The sequence below is a fragment of the Marmota monax genome, unplaced genomic scaffold (assembly GCF_021218885.2).
Source record: "Marmota monax isolate L192 unplaced genomic scaffold, Marmota_monax_Labrador192_F-V1.1 WCK01_AAM20220418_F8-fsc00014, whole genome shotgun sequence".
In the NCBI taxonomy this organism is placed as follows: Eukaryota; Metazoa; Chordata; class Mammalia; order Rodentia; family Sciuridae; genus Marmota; species Marmota monax.
In genome coordinates, this window is record NW_026695222.1 from 28789936 (window position 1) to 28812535 (window position 22600).

At 47.9% G+C, this 22600-nt stretch overlaps 1 protein-coding gene across 11 annotated transcripts in view; it reads left to right on the plus strand.

The window, feature by feature from the left end:
* The first annotated feature begins 838 nt into the window (after positions 1-838).
* Bcas1 (brain enriched myelin associated protein 1) overlaps positions 839-22600 on the plus strand; it is a 97227-nt gene continuing 75465 nt past the window's right edge. For all 11 annotated transcript variants that reach the window (XM_058575465.1, XM_058575466.1, XM_058575468.1 and 8 more), the window contains exons 1-3: positions 839-983; positions 9177-9253; positions 11739-11814. In XM_058575465.1, the coding sequence (XP_058431448.1) occupies positions 9182-9253; positions 11739-11814 (148 nt within the window). In that variant the 5' untranslated portion in view covers positions 839-983; positions 9177-9181. The remainder of the gene's footprint in view (positions 984-9176; positions 9254-11738; positions 11815-22600) is intronic.

Sequence of the window (22600 nt, forward strand, 5' to 3'; positions counted from 1 at the left end):
TGTTCCCATTTGATGTCCTCACCTTGCGTCTCTCTTTTTTTTTTTGCCTTGAATGTGGTTGGTATGGGGACTCCTAGGGTCCTGTGAATGCTAGTGCTTTACCACTGAGCTACACCCCCAGCACTTTTTATTTTTTATTTTGAGGCAGGGTCTCACTAAGTCATCCAGACTGGCCTCACATTCGCGATCCTCCTGCCTCGGCCTTCTGAACAGCTGGGATTACAGGCATTCGCCACTGCACCCCGGTTTCTCTTTCCGTGTTTTAATTTATGTTCTCCTAATGTGTTCCGTATGTTCTCACAAGAGCCTTGAATAAACATCCTTACTGAGATAAAACTAATTAAGTAACCTGTCTTGAATTTCTGGCCTGCAGAGGAAAAGAACGCCTTTTCCAATGTTATGTTCTGCCTTCAGAAGGCCACCCTTTAGGTCACCTGCCTCACACGTCCAAAGCCCTCTAGGGACAAGGATTCCAGGCCTGGTGTTCAGCAGGACGTGATTTCCTTCCACTTGGGGGTCAGGCCTGGGAGACAGGAGGGTGGGAGGCGGGCAGAACTGCCAGAGCTCACGGTCCTCGTTTTCCCTGCTCTGACCAGGACCCATAGCTACTAGGGAAGGGGACTGGCTGCCCAAGGCCACCTTGGCATCCGGCGGGCGAGGGGCTCTGGACAAGATGTTTGGAGTGCCAGGGAGGCGTCAGTGTGTGAGAATTCAGGTGCCTTGTTGTTCTTGGAGAGGTGAAGGAAGCCGAGTCCAGGAAGAGCACCTGCTTCTATAGGACCCGAGGGGAGGGCAGGACTCCACCCAGGCTTGTGTTTGCCCTGCGCTGTGTATTCAGCAGCAGGCCCCAGCAGACCAGGAAGCAGAGGGCTCAACTGCTAGCCTGGTATTGGGCAGCACTAGCTGGAGACTCAGAACCCAGAGCAGGAGAAGCGGCAGGGGACTCCCAGAGACCAAAGCTACTCCCACCGGGGATCCCACAGGTAACCATTTCAGAGCCGGGGACCTGGTTGTGGTTGGTGGTGGAATGGAGAGGTGCAGGCTGGAGGGCTGAGTTTGACCCCTGCTCTGTTGCTTATCTACTGTGCATCTTGGGTATGCGTCTGAGAGCCTCTGTTTGGCCCTCTGTGAAATGGATTCAAAGGTAGCACTTCCTAAACGTTTTAGTTTTACAAGGACTTAGCGGCCGTGGGAGCAGAGTCGGGCCCATGGCTACGGAAACTGCTCCTATTTGCATGGAACCACTGAGGGTCACTGCAGGACACAGGGCAGGGCGGCCGTCAAAAGGGCATGCTGTGTAATTTGGGGGCCTCTGTCAGGGTAAGCATTCCCTGGAAGGAAGCAGATTTTGAGTCTGCACCTATTTAAGAGCCAGAGGAGATGAAAAAGGACTCAGTGTCTTCTGTCAATCTGGTTCTTCCTGCAAATTATCATAGTTGCCTTCAAGATCACTCTGTGAGGCAGGAGCTGGATTCCAACCCCCTCTGCGTGACCATGGGTGTTTGCATCAGCCTCTGAGCCACTTTCCTGCCTGGAAAAGCCAGAGGGAGGAGAACCCGGGTGCCCAGGAGGCAGACCTCAGGATGCCAAGCTCAGACCCACCACAGCTGGCCAGGTGCCTGAGGCAACCTCCTTCAGCCCTCTGGGGCTCAGCTTCCTCATCCGTACAATGGATGTAACCGCACTGACATCAAAGGACCGAGAGGACTAATGCCCAGACACCTCTGCCCTAGTAACTCCAGCTGCCGCTTTGGCTCCTGCCTCACCCCTCGGCTCCATCTTACAGTCCAAAGAAGCAAGTTTGCTGGGGCGGGGAGGGACTGTTCCCAGGGTCTCTCAGACAGGAAGCTGTGGGATCCAGTCAAGGCTGGTGGGAAAGAGGAAGTGAGTGGGCCAAACTGAAGGGCCACCGAGAAACCCAGCCATCAAGATCAATTCTACGACAAATCTAAAAAGTAAACGTCAATGTCAAGCTAGCCGTGATGAACAAAACCTTCACCCACTCAGCAAAAATAAGATCAGTGACAACATTAATTTTGGCTTGCAACAACTGTGTTAAAATAGCACCCTTCTTGATAACTGAGGCTCAGCGCACTCCTTCAGGGCCTCACCCAATCCCAGCATGCTGTGCCCCAGCTGGCTGAAAGCCCTGGTGCGTATGTATACCCCACCTTCCCCCTAGATAAAAGACAAGAGAGGCACATCCTAGAGTGCTTTCCAATGTAAGAAAGAGTGGGAGAGATGGACAAATGTCCTAAATCACAGAGGATTCTTTTTTCCAAAGAGTTCTGAGACCCCAGGATCATTTTCTTTTTAGAAAAAGGGTCTGTGCTTTGCAACAAAAGAGTGGGCCTGTGCACCCTTCCTTCCTGGCTGATGTATGACAAGATGCACTGTGAGAGGGAGGCACAGGCTTTTGGAAGGCCGACTCCCTGTTTGGGCTCCCCTGTCCTGCTGCTTGTCAGTGTGTGACGACGACCGATCTCAGTGACGGCAGCTTCTCTTGTCTCAGCCGACTGCTGTGCTGTGGGGTGTTAAGGATCAGTGCCCAAGTCCCGTGGCACTAAGTCTCCGTAGCTTTCTGCCTGTTCTTCTTCTTTATCCATTGAACCAACAAATGGGGCTTGACTCCTGTGCACAGGCAAGGCACTGCCCTCAGGGCCTCAGTTTCTCCATCTAGGGAATGGGGGCTAATGGGCTTCTGTAAGGGAAAAGGAGACCCAGCACGGGCATGCCTGGCACCAGGGCCAGGACAAGGGTGAAGCCAGGGAAGATGCAGAGAGGCACTCACTCTTCAGGGCTGATTCTGCTCCTTCCCCGCCTGAGAGGGATCTTGCACTTGGCATTCTGCTCACCAAACCTGGCCCTGCCAGGCACATAGCAAGCCTTCAATTAGTGCCCCTCTGTTATTATTAGCTTAAAGATGTTTGGTGCAATACTAAGAATCAGACGGAGAGCGCTGTGCCTCCTAGGATCATCTACCACTTACGCAAACACAATCGAGCAACAAATTCATCAGCAAGCATTCCGGAGCGCTCAGCAGACTCCAATGAAAGTACCCCTTTCCCTGGGCTCAGGACATCCCACCCCAGGGCTCTGGGTTGGGAGGCCCACTGAGGGCTGCATTTTAGTCCTCTGCACCTCAGGGAGCAGAAAGCAGCCTGCACCTCTGTACAAGGCACGCTTGATAATCGCCACCGCATTCCTGGCTTTATGTTGGGGCTCGGAGGGCCACAGGTGCAGGATGTAGGACCTGGCAGGGTGGATCTGTTCTCTTTACTCATTCACATATTGACCTTGCCCTGGGGTTGGGGGCTGGGGCCACAGCTGATCTGCAGGGTGTGCCAGCCTCACCATGTTGGCCTAGGCTCAGCTGGGAGGGCCCACTGTGTGCCTACATTCCATTGAGTTGATGGAAGGTGTTTCCTGTTTACTCGGTGACTCATTCTGTCACCATTCCACCCTTCAGGGACCTCCCCTTCCACTCCACAGTCGCTCAACACCACTCACTGGTGAGGAGCCTCAGAAACATCTTTCTCCACTGGCTTGAATGGTGCTGGGGTTGGCTTGCTCCCAGGAGGGCTCGTTGCCAATCTGTACCTGAGGGGTCAGAGGCACCCCCACTGGTGTGGAAGACGGGGCTCCAGGTGACTTCCAGAGCGGCAGGTTGACTCATGAATCGGGACACCAAGATCTGATCATAAGGCTACCAAGAGAAATAAGTAAATGTTAGTGGTAGCTAACGTTTGCACATCTGTCTCCTGCCAAGCCCTGTGTTCAACATTGTGATTACCAGGGAACTTTTCATTTCGCATTCCTCACTTTAGATCATACCATGCTCCTTGATTAGTTATAATTTTCTTATCACAAAAAATGGAAATGCTACAAACACTTTATATTCTATGTTCTACCATATTACATGTAAGTATTTAACATTATTATAGCATAATTTGCATGCAGGAGAGATAGGAGAAAGTATGACAGTGAAAGCTAAAAGTCTGGGACCCTGTTCCAAAATTTAGGTCTTGATTCTCCCACTTAATAGCAGATGGTCAGTGTTAGTCTACTTGGGCTGCAATAACAAAAATACCATAGGTCGGGGATGGACAAGGGGTGGTTTGAACTATAGACATTTACTTTCCCAAAGTCCTGGAGGCTAGGAATCCAAGATCAAAGCTTGGGTCAATAGGTTCTGGACAGAGGCCCCTTCCTGACTTGGGATAGCTACCTTCTAGCTACGCATTCTCATGTCAAAGAGTAAGTGAAAGGGAGTCTTTTGGTGTCTCATCTCCTAGGGACACTAATCCTGTTGGAGGGGGGCCCCACCCTTATAACTTCATTTAACCTTGATTGATTGGTTATAGGCTCTCCCTCCAAATGCATGGGGGTTAGGCACATGCCTGTCTCATCTAACCCTCCCTAAAATACCATGATGTCTGAAGACAGTACAGTAAGTACTGAAACCTTTCCCGCCTCAATTTCTCATCAGAAAATTGGTGAAATAAAGTAACACAGAAGGTTACCTGGAGAACCAAGAGAAGCCAAACCTGGCAATCAGAACTGCATGCACACAGAAAAGTCCACAGCTGCTACTACTGTCACTGCCATTTTCCACAAGGAAGATGTGGTCAGAAGGATCAGGTGCCCTGCTAGAGCTCATGATCTGGGGACATTAGCGAGGCCTGTCTCACTGCATTCATTCTCCCCTGGTGAAGGAGCAGAGCACAGTTGCTGGACTCAGGCAGCCTCACTTCCTTTCACAGGGCCTGTCCCCACTTCTGCACCTCCATCTGGAAGGGAAGAGGCTTAGCAGCAGGCATGACCACACACACACACACACACACACACACACACACACACACACACCCTGGGTGGAGGAAAGCGGAGGCAGGATGTTCCTCTGGGTTTATAGGCTGACAAGACCGTAGCTAGCAACACAGTACACTAGAAGGTAGTGGATGTTTGAAGAAGCCCAGGCCAGCCGCAATTTGTTGCCCTTGAAGGCCAAGGTCATTATTTTCCACTTGAGAATCCCTAAGCCTGGCTTTCTATGTCAGGATAGGCAGCATTCAGGAAAGAGTTCTAGCCCAGGAGGATGATTGCCTGCTTACCCCCAACATGTCCACAGCAGCGGTGGTCAACCCCAGACACCCAACTGGAAAGCTTGAAGCTCATGGTGTGGAACCCCAGCTAAGAATCCCTGCACTCAGCCTGGCTGAGGCCTGGGCACAGAGGCCTCAAAATGCCATATGCAGGGGATACTACGCACTACCCAGTCTGAGGACCGGTCCCAAGACCTGAGGCAGGAGGGGGAAGCAAAGAAGCATTTTCCCCTGAACCCCAACAGTAGCCCCAACCCACACTTGCCAAGTGGTGGGGCCTCAAACATGGATCCAGTTTCAAAAACAAAATCCTGCCCTCAGGTAGCTTACAGGGCTTAATGTTGAATCAGACTGTAAAAGCAAAACAAAGAGTATCAATGCTTCATGAAGAAAGGGTGTTTAAACACCACACCTACACTTAATTTACTCTCCCCCCGCCCCACTCTCTCTCTTCAAAACAAAGCCAGCTCTTCTGATTGAATTAGTTTATCAGGAAAAACTCCCTATCTGGTTGATTTTTCTCATGTTGGGGACGACTGGAGACAACTTCATCACAGATAGGATCACTGTCTGAGCTGCCTCGCGTCTAGTTACAGGCATAAAGGGTCCCTGCCTCAGAGTCCTGAGCGGCTCATGTGGTCCCCAAGTCATTCTGGTTTCCCAGGACTTTGTGGCTCTAACATGAAAGTCCTGCAATCCCAGAAGGTCCTCCTTCCTGGGACAACCTCGAATACAGTCACCATTCTAGTATTTTCTATAGGTAACTGATAACAAGAATCACTGCAGCAATTGCTACAAGTACAGCTTCCAGGACCCCAACCTGACTTGGGTGAGAGGGTCTTGGGGATCAGAGATGCTGCCAAATTCCTCAGTGGGTTCTATCAGGGAACTTCGGGGCAATCTGACTGTGAACAGCAGTGATAATAACAACAATAATGCTATTCATGACCAGCACTTACAGGCCCTGTTTGGGGCTTAATTATTATAACAACCCCTTGAGATGAGGCCTATTACTATCTCAGTTTACAGAGGAGGAAACTGAGGCCCAGGGAGGCTCAGAAACGCACCCACACCACTCCTTCAGCATGTGGTCAGTAGGGGTCCCAAACGCCAGAGCCCAGATCCCTATCTTTGAGTCACGCTGTGCTATATCCAGGGCGGTGGACACAGGGCTAGCCCGTGGTGGGGCTCCCCATGCCCCTCAGCTGTGGTGATCATTACTACTTTATTAGTTAAATTACCTTTTGGCATCGGAGGACTTGTAGTCCTCTTGCCAAGGGTTAGCAGAGGAGTAACTGCCAATCATCAAACCTTCCCCACCCACTCACTCTGACCTAGCCTGCAGGTGGGGTAAATTCGTGTATCCGCCAATAGGTGGCAGCAGCAGCCTTTTGCTTTTGTTCCATATAAATCCTGCTCTTTACAAACTGAAGGTCAGGCAGGCAGGAGCAGTTTCACAAGCTCTAACAGCTGATGAGAAGGGGTGTTACCTGATTCCAGGTGATCCCTGCAGAAGATGTGTGGCTGGATTCTCCTTTCAGTCCCCTTGGCCCTGAAGCTGCCAAGAGGCCACTTAAAATGCACAGTGATCAGGATCATGTAACCCCAGCTCCGTGGGGGGAGAAGTTCTCTTCTGCCTGCAGATATCCCCCACCTCCCAGCCCCAGATACATCATAACCTTAAGCACTTATTGAAAGTAGCTCCCCAAAAGGATCAAATTCAAATGAATACTTACAATGTTTGTAGGCCCATCATTAAATAATAATGTTAAACCTGTTAAAAGCTAAATATAGATGGAGAAATTTGGTGAGTAAATATATTCTTGCATGTGTATATACGTATGCTCTTGTTTATGTATGACCGTGGCCAAAACATTTAACCTATATACCTCATTTTCCTCGTCTGAAAATCTAGAATGATAATTCCACTGCCTTGCTGATGTGTTACAAGGAGTAAATTAGCTTCACAACAAGTGAAGCTCTTAGAACCTCATCTTGACACATGGAGCACTCTAACTAAATGATGTTACTATTATTGCTTTATCATGACTGTGCTTACTAGAGTTTTCGTATCACTTTTGTGTACAGTACGTTGCAATCCTGGCCAGTCTTACCAGGGGCAGCGTTTAATCTCTCAGATGCCTCATTCCCCAAGGTCGATCCTGAGCGGGGTCAGTGACCTTTTTGGAGAGGGCCCAATAGTAACTATCTTAAGCTGTAGAGACCATGTTTTCTGTCACAACTCGACTCTGACATTGTAGCATAAAAGCATTCTAGACAATGTATCAGTAAATGGGCAGGGCTGTCTTCCAAAGAAACTCCAACCACGGATGCTGAAATTTGACCTTCATATGATGCTCATGTATCGCACCTCATGATTCTTTATCTGAATTCTTTCAACTGTTTATAAATATGAAGCCCATCCTTAGCTCAAGGGCGGTACTGGAACAGGCCGTGAGCTGAATTTGGCCACAGCTTTGTTTACTGACCTGGACTTGAGGATCTTGCATTATATTCATAATGTCCCATTTATAGATGGAAGTGATGGCCCATTATAAGCATGCACATCGTGAAATGTTGCAGAATAACAAGTGTGCTGTGGGTTTCAATAGTGCTCAGCTTTGTGACACCGTGTGATCAGAAGACACACAAAGTCCCCGGATGTGATCAGGTACCAAATTCCTCTGAGAGAGCAGGTGGTGGGAGCCATGGCCCTTTCTTAGCCTCCCTAAATTCTGATTTCTCCACGTATCTTTTACTGGGAATTAAAAACTCACATCCAGGGTGAGAAGCCCACAGGAATCCTTGCAGACACATTGACTGCTGTCAGCCAGAAACCAAAACTCCTAGTTTTTATTCTGAAAGCCACTGGAGCACATGAACCAGTGGCCCGACTTTGGAGAAGGGCTAACTGGAAAAAGAATGTGGGGTAGTGAGACGGCGGGTCTTTGGAGTGGGGGAAAGGGCTCTAGTTCTAGGATCAGACATACTCGGCATCCAGCCCCCACTGTGCCATGTTGTGGCTGTGTCCTTGGTGACCTTTGGAGCCTCGATTCCCTTCTTTCCAAGGGGAGGTAATAATATGCAGAACATTCTGGAGCAGACGGTGCCCATCTCTTGCCTCTACCCCATTAACTGTGAGAAGCATTTTAACCTCCTTGGGCTTCAACTTCCTCATGTCAAGAATGAGATGGCAGTAATACCTGTTTTGCAGGTATTTATTGGCCTCATTTTCTATGTGCTTGTCCGTCTGCCTGCCAGAGCTCTGAGGCACTGCAGGGAGGAATGAGTCCATGTGGGCCAAGTGCCTGGAAACCATGGTTGGGGTCCCTATCGGGCCAATGGGTCACATCATCACTATGACACACCAAGGCTCTGAGAGAAAAGATGGTGTGGCATTGCCTGGGTCAGGGTCTGACACAGGAGACAGTTACTAATGGTTCTTCCCTCCAGTCAACTCACACATAACCCCTAAGCTCCTAATAAATGCAGACACACTACTAGAAATAGGAGATAAAATGCTGGAGAAGGCAGACTCGGCCCTGGCCTGGGGACACTCCAAGTCTGGGACAGTGACCATGTCAGTGGTCATCCAGAACCCTCCTACCCACACTGCCACCCTGTCCTCTATCATGTAATGTAAAAAAGAGATGCCAGCACTATGAGAGGCTTTAATGGGATTAATTTAGTGAGGATCAGAAGAAAGTAAAATCCTAAGTATTATTCCAATTACTCTTATTCTAAGGTCTCCTTGATAGAATAGCTGGGAATCCCACTAAAAGTGGAAGAAAACATCTTTTGCCCTCAATACCCTTTTCACGTTGATAAATATTTTTCCCCAGCAATGACATGCTACTGAAAGCTGCCATTTGACTGTTGTGTGTGAGGATCCAAAATCTCCCCCTCATCCCCCAAAGCGAACATAAGCACCCTGTTCTAACCTGGGCCCGTGATAACATCCAAGAGCCACCTGTTGGGGGTCTGCTGCTTGGCTGCAAGTGTCAATTGAAGACTTTGGTTTGGCTTGGGTTTCATTCCTTTCTCTCCCCCTGTCTCTTTCTTTGTCTAATGCAGGAACAATGGGCAACCAAATGAGCGTTCCACAAAGAGTTGAAGACCAAGAGAAAGAATCGGAAACGGAGGCTTACAAGGTAGGGCCACTGCGGACACGGGGAACTGGCTGCTGGTAGTGGTCACAGACAGAAGCTGCAATGACTGCCCAGTGCTCGTCACAGCCATGCTGGAGAAGGACTCCTGTCCTCATTGCTGTTTGGCTTCTCAGACCTCTGGGGTCCATCAAGGAGCTGCTTAAAAATGCAGGTTCTGGGGCTCTGCTTCAGTCTCGATGAGAAATTGCAGAGATGGGCACCTCTGGAACACAGGTGGTTGGTCCCTAGGAAGCCAGTTCGTCACCTACTCCCAGATGGGCTCTCAACTGTAGCATCTTGTCAGCCGATCCTTGCAGGGACACCTATCAATGTCTGGGGATATTTTTGATAGTCACATCCCAGGAGGGGTGTTTCTGGTGTCTAAGGCACAGAGACCAGGGCTGCTGCTGCACATGCTGTAATACACAGGTGGTTCCACTCCATAACTAAACCATTATCTGCCCCAACATGTACACAGGGCTGAGGGTGAGAACCCAGGTTTGCATCCATGGTTCCAGATCTCAGCTGCACTTTAGACACCACTGTCTGGCGATGCCTGCGTTGCCCTCTACACCAGTTCAGCCAGAAACTGTGGGGGAGCTAAGCAGGCTGGGGGTTTTCAAAGCTCCCTGCTGTTGGAGTATGCAGTCTTGCTAACGAGGGGTCCCTCTCCCATGCTGATTCAAGAGCTGAGGCCAGGGACACTCTTGTTTCTTCTTGGACCTTCTACTTCCAGAAGCAAACTAAATTTCTACCATCAGTACTTTTATATCAATTCAGCCTAACGCTGGGAGCCTTGCTAAATGAGGAAATCCGGACAGGAAAAACACCTATGCGTGCAAGTTGATCACAGAGGAGAGGGGCTTCCTACTCAGAACAGAAGACTGGGTTTGAAGAAAGCCTGGGAAGGAGAATGCTCACAGCTTGGGCCTCAACCTGCGTGTATATTAGCATGACCTGGGATGCTCTGGAAACTCCCGATGCCAGGCCCCACCTGAGACCTCCTAAAATCATAACCTCTGGTCGTGGGGTGGGCACTGCAGGTTTCCCAAATCCCCAGATGGTTCCAAGTCCAGATAAGCCTGCTTAGCTCAGGCCTCCAGGAGCCAGGCAATGCAGGCAGAGAACTGGAGGCCAGCAGCCCATCGGTGGGCCCAGCCAACTCGCACCACCAGGAAGGCCATAGCCCCCGCCAACGCACTCACCAGGATGGCTGGCATTCTCAGATTCTTGTTGTTCATTAGGAATTAGTAAACAGTGGTAATGAAATCTGCCAATTTTTTTTAAGAGAGAGAATTTTTTAATATTTATTTTTCAGTTTTCGGTGGACACAACATCTTTATTTTATTTTTATGTGGTGCTGAGGATCGAACCTAGCGCCCCACGCATGCCAGGCGAGCGCGCTACCGCTTGAGTCACATCTCCAGCCCCCAATTTTTTTAAAAAAGGCAATTGATTCTGAAATATTTAAGATAGTCTATTTACTCAATACATCAAATTTATATAAATATTGACCCCCGGGAGAGCTGGTAGCATCGTCTGAGCCATGTGGTCTGATGTTTTCTTGGTATGGTGTTTGTAGATTTGAGAACACAGACTTATTTTAAACAATTATGACCATTACAAAACACAAAGGGAAGCCTTCTCTCTCCTCCCTCCACAGGAGGAGAGTCCCACCTTTAGGAGCTGGCCTTTAGTTTTTTATCTTCTGTATTTATTAGTACATGTTCTTACTATTAATAGTAGTATCAAAACAAGATAGTATGTTAAATACTTAACATAATTTAGATTCGATTGATATATGATTAGGAGTATAATTACATTATTGGATCACAAAACGGCATTATATGACATACTCTTGTGCAACTGTTTTTCTTCCCATGTGAGTATGAACGTTTGTGTGTATATGTGTCTTTATAATCTTTGAAAGTATCTATACTAAGTAACAGAAGAGGAAAATAATCAGGGCAGTGCCCTGAAATTATAAAGTGTTTACAACAATGAAGATAAAGAGAGGGAGTATGAAGAAGAGTACACAAAACACACACACACACAACACACGCACACAACACTGCACCTCCTGAATCTGACAGGCTTGTTGACCAGCATCCTGGCTGATGGTTGTGTTGGTGTGTGCCAGGTGGTGGAGTGAGCTAACCCCCAGGTTTGGGAATCAGCATGTTAAATTTTTGCTCCATCCTGATTAGGAAAGAGCCCAGGAGCCTCAGTGCCCCAGGGCAGGTGCCTGCCTGACTGTGACACTCACTAAGACAGGCATAAACCAGAGAGTGCATTGGGGGGGCGGGGGCAGAATCCAGGCCCTGAAGAGGTTATTTCATTACTCTGAGGTATGATAGAAAGCTCAGGAGTGACTAGAAACAGCCTGTAAATGAAGTTTAATTCTGTGAAGTGATCTTCAGGCTATTCCCGGAGTTCTTCCAATTTTCCCTGAAGACTTGCCCAGTAACAGCCACCTGTTGTGTTTCAGGCATCCAACAGCGTGTGTGATCAGAATGGGATCCCAGTGATGATATCCACCCATACTGTTCAGCACTACGATGAAGGTCAGTACCATGCTGGGCGGGCTGCTGCTCTCTGGTCCATCTCATTCCTGTTCATAGCAAACTTTCCAAACTCCTTGGAAAGTTCACCCAAATTCGTTTCCTGGAGCTGCTATAACAAATTGCCACACACAACAGAAATGTATTGTCTCACTGTGCACAGGCCAGAAGTTAGAACTGAGACACTGGCAGGATGGGCTCCTTCCAAGGGCGGGGTGGGGGCTGTCCCAGGCCTGTCCCCTGGGCTTGTGGATACATCTTCTCCCTGCACCTTCACCGCACCCTCCCTCCCTTTGAACACTTCTGTCTCTGAGTCTAAATTTCCCTTTTTAATAAGGAAAGAGTCATTAGACCAGGACCCACCCTGATTGGCCTGATCTTAACTTGACCATCTGCAAAGATGCTGTTTCCAAATAAGGTCACTTTCACAGGGTTAGGACTGCCATATCTTTGAGGGTGGGGGGTACAATTCAACCCAGAACCTTCCTCATCTCTTCTGAGGAGATGTGACTGAAAGCCGGGAGAGACCAGGATTACAGTAGATAAGGCAGCAGAGGGGTTTGACTTTGGATCAGAAGCCCTCGGTCAGGATCCCCGCTCCAAATGTGTGACATGGAACATGTCATTTCACACGTATGACACGAGAAGCTATTGCATCTTGGTCACTCAGACCATCTTGGAGGGGACCCACCTCCCCCGCTGCCCCGATGCCGGGCTCCCCGAGTGTGCTCACCTGCGGACTCTGGGAACTCCGAAGGAAAAGCAAAATCTCTGACGGCCCAGAAATCCCAGAGTTAGAAGCCACGAAATATGCCATCTCTTCCCCCTCCTCCAGGCCAGACCCGATTAATCATCCTACAAAGAGAACACAGTGTTCCATTTAGAAAGCCATGAGCCGGGAGATGCCACAGCCCCTGGTGACATTCAGCAATCATTTCCTGGCCCCGTCTGAGATGACAGCTACTTACCTAAAGCTAAAAGGAAGAGATAAAGACCAAGCCTGGATGTTCCAGGGAGGAAATGCCCCAACAGGCTTCAACCTTCTGGAAGATAATTGTTCTCCAACTTATGTTTTTACAAAAGTTGCCATGCACCCCCCCCCCAAAGAGCAGTATGGCAAGGATTAGCATCAAATCCAACTCTGAGTGAGCAGATAAAGCCAACGTTTTCAGCAACAAAAAATGGCCAATTGAGAGAACTGGAGTCACCTTCTCACAGGAGGCCTGCAGCATTTGAGAGCCCAGAGAACCCGGCTGGCCACAGTGATGGGGGCGCACGTGTGCCATGTACCTGCGCGCCCGGCACCTGCGCTCTGCACACAGGAAGAATACAACCCTCCATTCTCACGGCAGAACCAGTTTTGGCCCCCTTGGGATCACCAGCCCCCGGCTGAGTACATACACTAGGGAACGCAGTTTATTTGTATAATTTCTGTATTTATGAGGCCTCAGAATGTGATAGATAAGGGAGGGACCTACAGCAATGCCACTCCTCCTCTCAGATGACCACATCTGAGCTGCAGAACCTGTGACTGTGTCACCTTACATAGTAAAAGCGGACTTTGCAGAAGGGATTAAGGATCTTGAGGTGGGGATGAACCTGGGTTACCTGGTAGGGCCCAGTGTCCTCACTGGGGTCTTACAAGGAGTGAAGCAGGAGGGACGTAGTAGGAGAAGGTGTAGTAAAGGAGCAGATGTCACACAGGGACTTCGAGATGCTGAAGGGCTGGCCTTGAAGGTGGAGGAGGGGACGCCAGGCCAGGGAACGCAGGTGGCCTCGGAGGCTGGGAAAGACAGGAGGCAGGCTTTTGCCTTGAGTTTCTAGAAGCTGACGCATCTCTTACTCATGACCTTCAGAACTGTGGGGTAACTTCTCTGTAAGGCACAACATCTGTGGGAAGATACAGCAGCACACGGAAGTCCTGGAGTCTCCCAGACCCGGGCACAGGTCCTGGCTCTGCCACTCACTACCACTGTAACCTGGGCAAGGTGTTTAATACCATCGAGAGCCATCTGGAAACGGGAATCATGACATTGACCTCATAAGGGAGCTCTGAGGACAGCAGCTGCACAGGGCCATGGTGACGACATAAAGGAGTCAGGGCCACTGCAAGCAGTCTGCCGTCACACCTGCCCTCTGCTCAGAAGTCCCCAGCTTATCACCAGCCAGATTCCCCACGGGAGCATTGATGCCTAAAACTTCACAGATCTTTACGAAAATGAAAATGCCTCCGTTTTCTCTTTCTCTGGTCCTTTTCTAGCAAGCCCATCACATTAGTCCCCTCCTTAAAAAAAAAAAAAATTGCCCGGTCCTCATTGCTAATGGATGGCAGGGAGGAACGTGCCATTTATCTGCCAGGACACATCGTTTTTCAGAAGCAGAAGAATGTCTCTGTTTCACTTGGATAAGGAGCCTCTAAATTAAAATCTTCCCTTTTGTTCACAGTCAATTGTTTCTGAAAAGAACCCCCTAAATTTGCTTTTAAAGATTACATATATATATACGTAAATATGTGCATGTACGTATATATACATACATACTACGTACATATACGGAGATTTTTTAATTAAAAATTCTTACTTGAGCAAAGTGCTCCTGCTTATGATATAATAAGCAGGGAGGGTGAATAGACGCAATTACCATTTGAGAAAAGTGTCATGGGAGACCAAACATCATAAATCATAGCTACCTAGATAGAGAAAACTAGGGGGCAACGTCCCTGGCCTGGATGGGTACAAATATGTGCTCTCTCAGTATCTGCTGTTTCCCCTAATTGGTCTCCTGTCCTTGCTGTTGTTGAGATGGAGCCTCTCTATGCTGAAGATGCTCGTCTTGGACTAGGTATACTCCTGCTGCAGCCTCCCTAGTAACTGGGATTACAGGCGTGTGCCACCATGCCTGGCTGCTCTTTAAAACACACACACACACACACACACAAAACTGTTTCCACAACTCAAATAAAAGCAGTGCTTGCAACCTTTTGTTGTAGTGGACACAGAACTTAGCAAAGGGTATCAGATATACCAGGGCTTTGGATGGCTCTATTTCCTGGAATCCCCAGGAGATTCCGTTGCTCTCAAGGGTACTGAAGAGCAGCAAGGAAGGCTTACCTCTGCACATCGTGGAGATTGCAGGGAACGGGAGATGCTCCCTGTCTCCACTCAGCTTCAGGGGTAGCTCTCTGTGGGGATCCCTTCACAGATAATGAGGCTTTTCAGTGACAGTCTGATTTTAAGAGTTGACTTGAAATTCCCCAATTCTGAGAAACCTCCACACTGTGCTGGCCACACACGGTGCTCTGACGTAAGCAGATCTCATAGTTGGCCACCTCTTGTGTTGTCTTGATCCTCCCCCTACTTTATACCTGTCAACAAAGACAGCTTTAAAAAAATATCATTCCCATCTGGAAGGAACTAAGCCCTGAAGTCCCAGACCCAACTCCAAGTGTGCTGGCTTGGTTGCTGGGCTCACTGGGCATCCTGCCCATTGTGTGTGCTCCCCATCAATGTTTCCACGGAGAGGGACGGTGGTGGACACTGCCAGGGGCCCTTCACCTCATAGCACTGTGGTCTCATCCTATACCAATAAGCTGCCTGCAGGGCTCATGTGTCAGCCTTTTTAAAATGGCCTGGGGGGGGGGGTGTGCATTGCTCCAAGCAACTTAAACCATTCAAATTTCTGAATTTTCCAAGCAAGAGATTAGACACCAGAATATGGAGATGTCCCCCATGGCTATTGCTCTCACTCTAGGATGCAAGGCCCACATGGCCTGGAGACCCCGGATGAGAGATTACTAAGAGTGGCCGCTGTTGCAAGCCCACCTCGAAAAACAGGAGATGAGTCAACTGATCCTTCCCTCTGCTTTGGATCCCCCTCTGTCTTTTCTGGAAATCTTTCCTGTTACTTTTTTTCTTTACATTATTGGGACATTGTTTCATGCCATGAGATGCAGTGGGGCATAGGCACAGTGAACACTCTGCACCACGGACTCCAGCTCCGACGCCCCCAGCCTCCCCCCACATGCCCTTGCTTACTTAGCCTGTCTGGCTTCTCATACGGAGGGCAGCGCTTGGGAGATTCATCCACGCGGCAGCCTGTGCCAGGGCTTCACGCCCTTGATGGGTAAATACTCCTCTATTCAGCGGGCCTCGTTTTGCTTACTCATTCACAAGGGGATGGAGATGGGGGTGGTTTCCATGAGCTGTTACGAATAATTCTACGCTGAACATTCGGGCGCCGTTTTCCATGAGCATGCGTCTTCATTCTCTGGGCTGTGCCTAAGAGTGGAAATGCTGGCTTCCGCGGTGCCTCTGTGTTTGACTTTCTAAGGATCAGAGCGACTGAGCCCTTCACGTTCCCACGGGCACTGTGTGGAGGTGCGGTTTCTCCAGGTGGCTGTCTGCCTGTTTGGTTTGGCCCAGCCTCGTGGATGTGACCTGGCACTCCGTGGTGGTTTTCTCTGACACTGCTAGGCCCCTTTCTATGTGTCCATTGACTGTTTTGTCCTTTTTCTGTGGGAGAGCAAGGCCATCCTGATATGGCTACTTCTGCTCCCTTCTCCCCAGAGCCCTTGCTGGTTCTGTCTCCTGGCTCATGTTCCCAGAGTCTGTCTTCTTGTGTCATGACTCCATCTTCACCAGGCCCCCCATCATCAAAGCCTGCCTTTGTCTGCAGCTGGGAGCTCTGATACTGAACTGCTTACCATCTGAGGGTGCTTCATGCTGTATCAATGGGGAAAGATACACTGTCACACCCTCTGGAAATGGGAATCTCTGGACCCTTTCGTGAGATTAAATCTGGCTGTTTTTGTTTGTTTGCTTTTAATTATCTGCTCATTGCTATAGCAATTCTATATTTGTGCCTCTAGTTTATAGGAGGAAAATACCAGTTTAGGATTTATGAACATGGAAGCTCAGTCCAGCACTGTTTATAGTAAACATGGAAGGAACCGTGTAAAGAACAGAGTATCCACGGATTAGGCGATGATCTAAATGTCTTCTGGTAGATCAGGAATATTATGCAGCTCTTAAAAAAGAAAGATGGATTTGGTATGTTGGCCATGAGGAGAAACTATGATGTGAAAAAAAGCAATTGAATATATTTCTAACATGATCCAATTTTTATAAAAACGCACAATGACAAATACAACCACCATAGATGAATATCTCAGACCCTTATATGTGTTTGCACATCAAAGTTTGATGAGGCACTTCAGGTTGCTGATGTTTGTTATTGAAAGAAGAGCGGAAGGTAGAGGCAGGGAAGGAAAAGGTTAAGAGAGATTAATCACTTCCCGCAGTAAGCACATGTTACATGTGTATTATCCTCCAATTTATTAAAAGGAAAACCCACAAGACCAATTCAAACATCTGCTGTGTCTTTGACAATCTCTGCTTGTGCTGGAGCAGAGGCTGGTTTTGCATTAGCTTTGTACATTCCAGATTCTGTAGCCACATGAATGATAGTGGCTTGATGCTCAAGCCAAGAGGAGAGTGGGGTCCATGCATGTTGCTTTCACATTCTTGCCCCCACAGTGGCTGATAATCTGCCACCTCAGAGGGTCTCTCTGGACACAGTGGGTTAGTGGTTATCTTTCACTCACGTTCTATTTGGATTCAGCGTTTTCGTCCCTGAGTATCCAGACATGTTGGATCAAGCTGATAGTCAGGAATTCTTCCTCCATGCCCCAAACCAATTCCCTTCTTTCATTTATGCTAGAATTTCTTGGCAAAGACAACCTGGCTTTTTAATACTGAGATGAAAAGCATGAAATGTGATCATTCAATGAAACGTTCAAATCTAACGCCTTCCTCCAAGCGATGAGTATCTCCCACTTGAGTCCTGAGTTGAAGACTTAAAACAGCAGATGCATTTGCACAACACAGAAAGCCACAGCTGTCTGAAGTGTCATTTGACTCTTGCAACATGACCGCAGAAGGGTCAGTTTGCAAACCCTTTGAGGTCTTCATCAGTCTCCCCAAGGACCTATCAGAATCCTTTGATATTCAAATATCAAATTCAAATAGAATTCTCTTTTGAAGAGTTCATCATGACTTTCCCCTGGTCTTGGACAGACCGCTCACATTGCCAGATCTTGCCCAACAACAGTTCCATATTTGATCCCAGCAGCTCGCCAATGCGAATTCACATGATTCTACAAACTCCTGTGTCTTTTGCAAGATTTACAATTTCCCCTTGCAGTGAGTGTTGCATTGTAGGGCCACTCGATCCTTTATCCTGATCCATCCATGTATAGTGACACACAGGACAGCATAGCATAGAAGAGGACGTTTGGGAAATACTTTTCATAAGTAGACACCTTTTTTTGCAAATAAAATTATCAGTGTCTGCTATCCTCTTTTACCTTCAGAACCAGGAGGATTTGGACAATAAGTTCTCAGACAAAAAGAAATCCGTTTCCAGCAGCCATCCGGTTACAAAGGTGGCTGTTTCTGCCTCTGTCACCACTGTGGTCCGTGGCCAGGTGCCTTCCTACTCCCTAGGCTCTCTGCTTGCTGCCTCACTACCTTACCTGACTTCACCCTACTGCCAAGCACTGCCGGAGGCACTGGGCTGTAATCAAGAGGCACCCAGGCTTTGTTCACTTGGGGCATCCATGCTAGTGGGGAGGAAGCAGAAAAGGAGGAATTCCAGTAGCCCCGGGACGTGCTCCTTCACCAGCGGGTGCCTGAAACCTCCCATAGCACCAAACCTATCAAGACTAGGTTGTTTCCGATACATGCATACCTCTGATGAAGTTTAATTTGTAACCGGGCACAGTAAGAGAGTAACAATAACTAATAAAACAAGAATAACAGCATGCTGTACTCTCATAAAAGTTATGTCAATGTGGTCTCTCCCAAACTATTTTAATTTCTCATCGCACTATGCTGTAATCGTGTTTTGGGACTGCAGTTGACCACAAGTTCCTGAAACCACGATAATCAAAATTACAGACATGGGGGAACTACTGCTCTGAAATCAATCCAGAGAGCAGCAGATGCTGTATGTACTCCAGAGAGTGAAGGAGGGTGAGCAGGTGGACTTCCCTCAGATAGGGTGGTCAAGGAAGCCTCCACCAACTTGAGGCCTGAACGATTCAGAGGGAGCCATGGGAAGATCTTGGAGGGAAACGTTCACAGCTGGAAAGAACAGGTAGCACATGAACAGCTTCAGGTGGGAACGGTTCGTACACTGAGTGTGTGAGGAAGAGCACAGTGTGACCTGGGGTTCTAGGGGCTCCGGCCCAGGGTCGTGTCGGGACTGGATTTTAGTCAGGGTGAGGCCTTCTTTGTATGTTTTCTTTTTTTTTCAGGAAAATGATATCACCTAATTTCTGTTTAAAACAAAAATCATATCCCAGTGTTTCCTAGATGTGAGAATGTATACCACCCCCCCACCCCCCACATCTGTGTGTAGTTTTTCTTGGAGATCCGTCCATGCTATTAACCCATTCTTCTCCCCTCCTTTCCCGTTCTCCTTCCTTTCCTGTTACCCTGTGTCATTATGAGTTGAAACGTTGGAATCAGGCAAACATGGGTCTAACCCTGACTCCACCCCTTATGAGTTGGACAGTGTTAGAAACTTCTCTCCTCCGACCTCAGTTTCCCCACCTGTACAGTGGGGGTGCCACAGCACCCAGCCTGTGGCGATGTCAAGGTGCCTTCATGAATCACCTCTTCACACGGCACATACTCCCGGCTGCCTGGCTCCTGGAACACTCCCAGAACGTGGGAGTGTTGCACCAAGTGAAAATTTCAGCTCTGACACTTGAAAAACAGCAGCAACAGCCGATAAGCCTTCCTTGGAAGTTCTGAATACTGCAATACCAACGCAGGTGTACATGCACCCTCAGAACTCTGATGAAGCCCCCTGTATAGACTAAGAAGACCTGGTGCTTGGCAGATGATGAGGATATTCTAGAAGCCCCTGGCTTCTTGCTCTTAAAAGCCTTTCCAGAGCACTCGAGTTTGCAGGTAAAGCCACTTGAATCATTCCTCCCCTTCTGGCCTAGATTTAAAAATAGAAAAAAATAATCATAGTAATAGGATAAAAATAGAACAAAGACAACTAACTACTGATTCCTGAACATCACCCACCCACCAGCGTGTGTCAGGCACTTTATAGGGAATAATTTGATTAATCCTCACAATTGGCCTTTGAGGAAGGCTCTGTTACTTTCGTGACCGTTTTATAAGAAAACTGAGGCACAAAGATTCCATGTAACTTACCAGCCACCCAATTAGTGACTGAGAGATTGCAAGTCAAAACTGGGTCCCTCTGATCCACAATCTAAGTTCTTTACAGTTACCCGCAGATGTTCCTGGGATTGTTTCCAATCACACATCTAGATAAATCCACTTCCTTTAAAAGAACACATGCACAGTATAAACTACCTTTTCTGCATGAAAGAGGTCAAACTTTTCAGCTTCACCTTCTAAGTATTTGGGAGCTGCCATTTGCAAATATTCTTACTTGATTTCCTTTTATCTTCTTTAAACTCTAATAGACTTTTTTCTCTTCCATGAAAAGTAAAATCTCTGCTATGTCATCAGTCTGCTTTCCAAGAACATTTTTTTATTGAAACCAGATTCAAGATGGGTTTCCCCCAAGATTTTTCATAGGAACTGAAAGTTCAGTTCCAGTCTTCTAGAAGGAACGTACTTCTTCCATGATAATGTGGAGAAGCATGTAAATATGCCCTATCTTTGCAAGAGGACAAAACTTGTAACTCCAACGGCATTTCTCCCAACTCAATTCACACAGATTTGTTGTTGTGTGAGTGTGTGTGTGTGTGTGTGTGTGTGTTTTAGAACATATTTTATCTGTTTTAAGAGTTGGTATCCAAGGTCTCAGATGACTGTAATCTCTCTTTCCCCTATGGATTTTCTCCCTTTTTGTTAAGATGAAATGTTAGAGAATGCATTTCATGTACCCCCAACTTCCCAGAGCTCACTGGTTCTTTGGACACATTTGAAGAGCTTAGAGACCGCTCCCTTAGGGGAGAGTTGATTCCTACTAAATAACAAGAGAAACAGATACTGGCCAATTCCCAGAAATTCTCTCTGGAATCACTGAGTATGTGCTCAATTTAAACTAGCAAGGAGGCGGGGAGGTAATATTGGCTCATGTGACACTAAAATCCAATTTCAGGCACAGCTGGATCCAGATGTCCAAATGATATCATTGGGAGTCTACATTCTGGATTTCCTGGCTCTGCCTTCATCTGTTGGTCACTACCCCAATGTTGTAGCCAAAGCCAGCACCACCTCTAGATGTATGACCTGGTGGATTGCCAACCCCAGCATAAAGGGCACAATTCTCTTCTGGTAGGTTTAGCAAAAGACCCAGGACTTATTTTTTATTAATTAAGCTTAGATCATGTGCCCACCTGGGACTTGAGCATCTTAGCAAGGAAAATGGAAACCCAGGTGATAGACCGGGGATTGGAGTTGGAGCTTCAGTGGTCATGGAATGTACCATCTAAGGACACTGAGTTCTTATTAAGTCATTGAAAACACCTTGCTGATTCTCGATACCAAGAGCTATTGTTTTATTTATTTATTTATTTATGACAGCAAAATGCATTACAATTCTTATTATACATATACAGCACAATTTTTCATATCTCTGGTTGTATACAAAGTATATTCACACCAATTTGTGTCTCCATACATGTACTTTGGATAATAATGATCATCACATTCCACCATCATTTCTAACCCCATGCCCCCTCCCTTCCCCTCCTAACCCTCTGCCCTCTCTAGAGTTCATCTATTCCTCCCATGCTCCCCCTCCTACCCTACTATGAATCAGCCTCCTTATATTGAAGAAAACCAAGAGCTATTGTTTACATCTGTTAATATACATGGGATTCGCCCTTTAGCAAAGCAAAATTCTGGTACTTTTTTAAAAAGTCTATCCATGGGACGTTGGGCTTCTTTTCCACAGAAAGAAATGTCTCTGGCATTGACACTCTCACAACCAGTTCTGTGGTTCCCAGCCAGGGAGTGAGGAGCAGAGAAAGCAGACTGAAAGGAGCCAGTTGATGCTCTTGGCATTTTGAAAGTCCCTTCCTTGTTCTGCCCCCAGCCTCTCCCTTTTTGTCAACTGTTTCCTCTGCTCCTGGTGTGGCCCATGCCCACAAGTCATTTATATCCTCTCTGAATGTGTCAGAGCTGCCTCCTGGGCTCACCAGGTGCCCTGCTCCATCTGTCACTTCTCCCTCTGTCCTTCTCTCTCCTGCAGCACCTACCTCCAGTACCAATTCCTGGGCCACAGGTAAAAGGTGGAGAACAGCCAGCAGCCAGAGCCAGGGGCCTTGAGGTCGGGGTGTAGGAGGAACCCCAGCACTCACCAGCCTCTGGCCTGGTCTTCTACCACTTCCCTGCCCCTCCGTGTTGATGGAGGAGGCTGCCTGCTAAGCAAGAATCCAGCACCCTCTCTCCTGTGTGTTTGCTCCTGACTTTAGACACTATGAGATACTAGAGTTTGGCAAAAAACAATTACCAATGGGGGGGGGGTGATTGCCATATATTAATGTACAACATAAGCAAGGGAGCCTTCCCTTTCCCTTTATCCTTGTCTGTCTTCCTACCAACATATTAAGAAGCATCTCCTGACCAAGTGTATCAAACACAATGCCGTGTTATCAAAGGCAGGGGAGGAGTCTTAAAAGTAACCAGGGGCCTGTCACTTTATGAGGTGCACGCCGTGGTAAAGGCATTGTGCCAAGTCCTTTGTGCGTCAGTCATGACAAGCCTGCGAGGAAGCCGCAAATGTTCCCGTT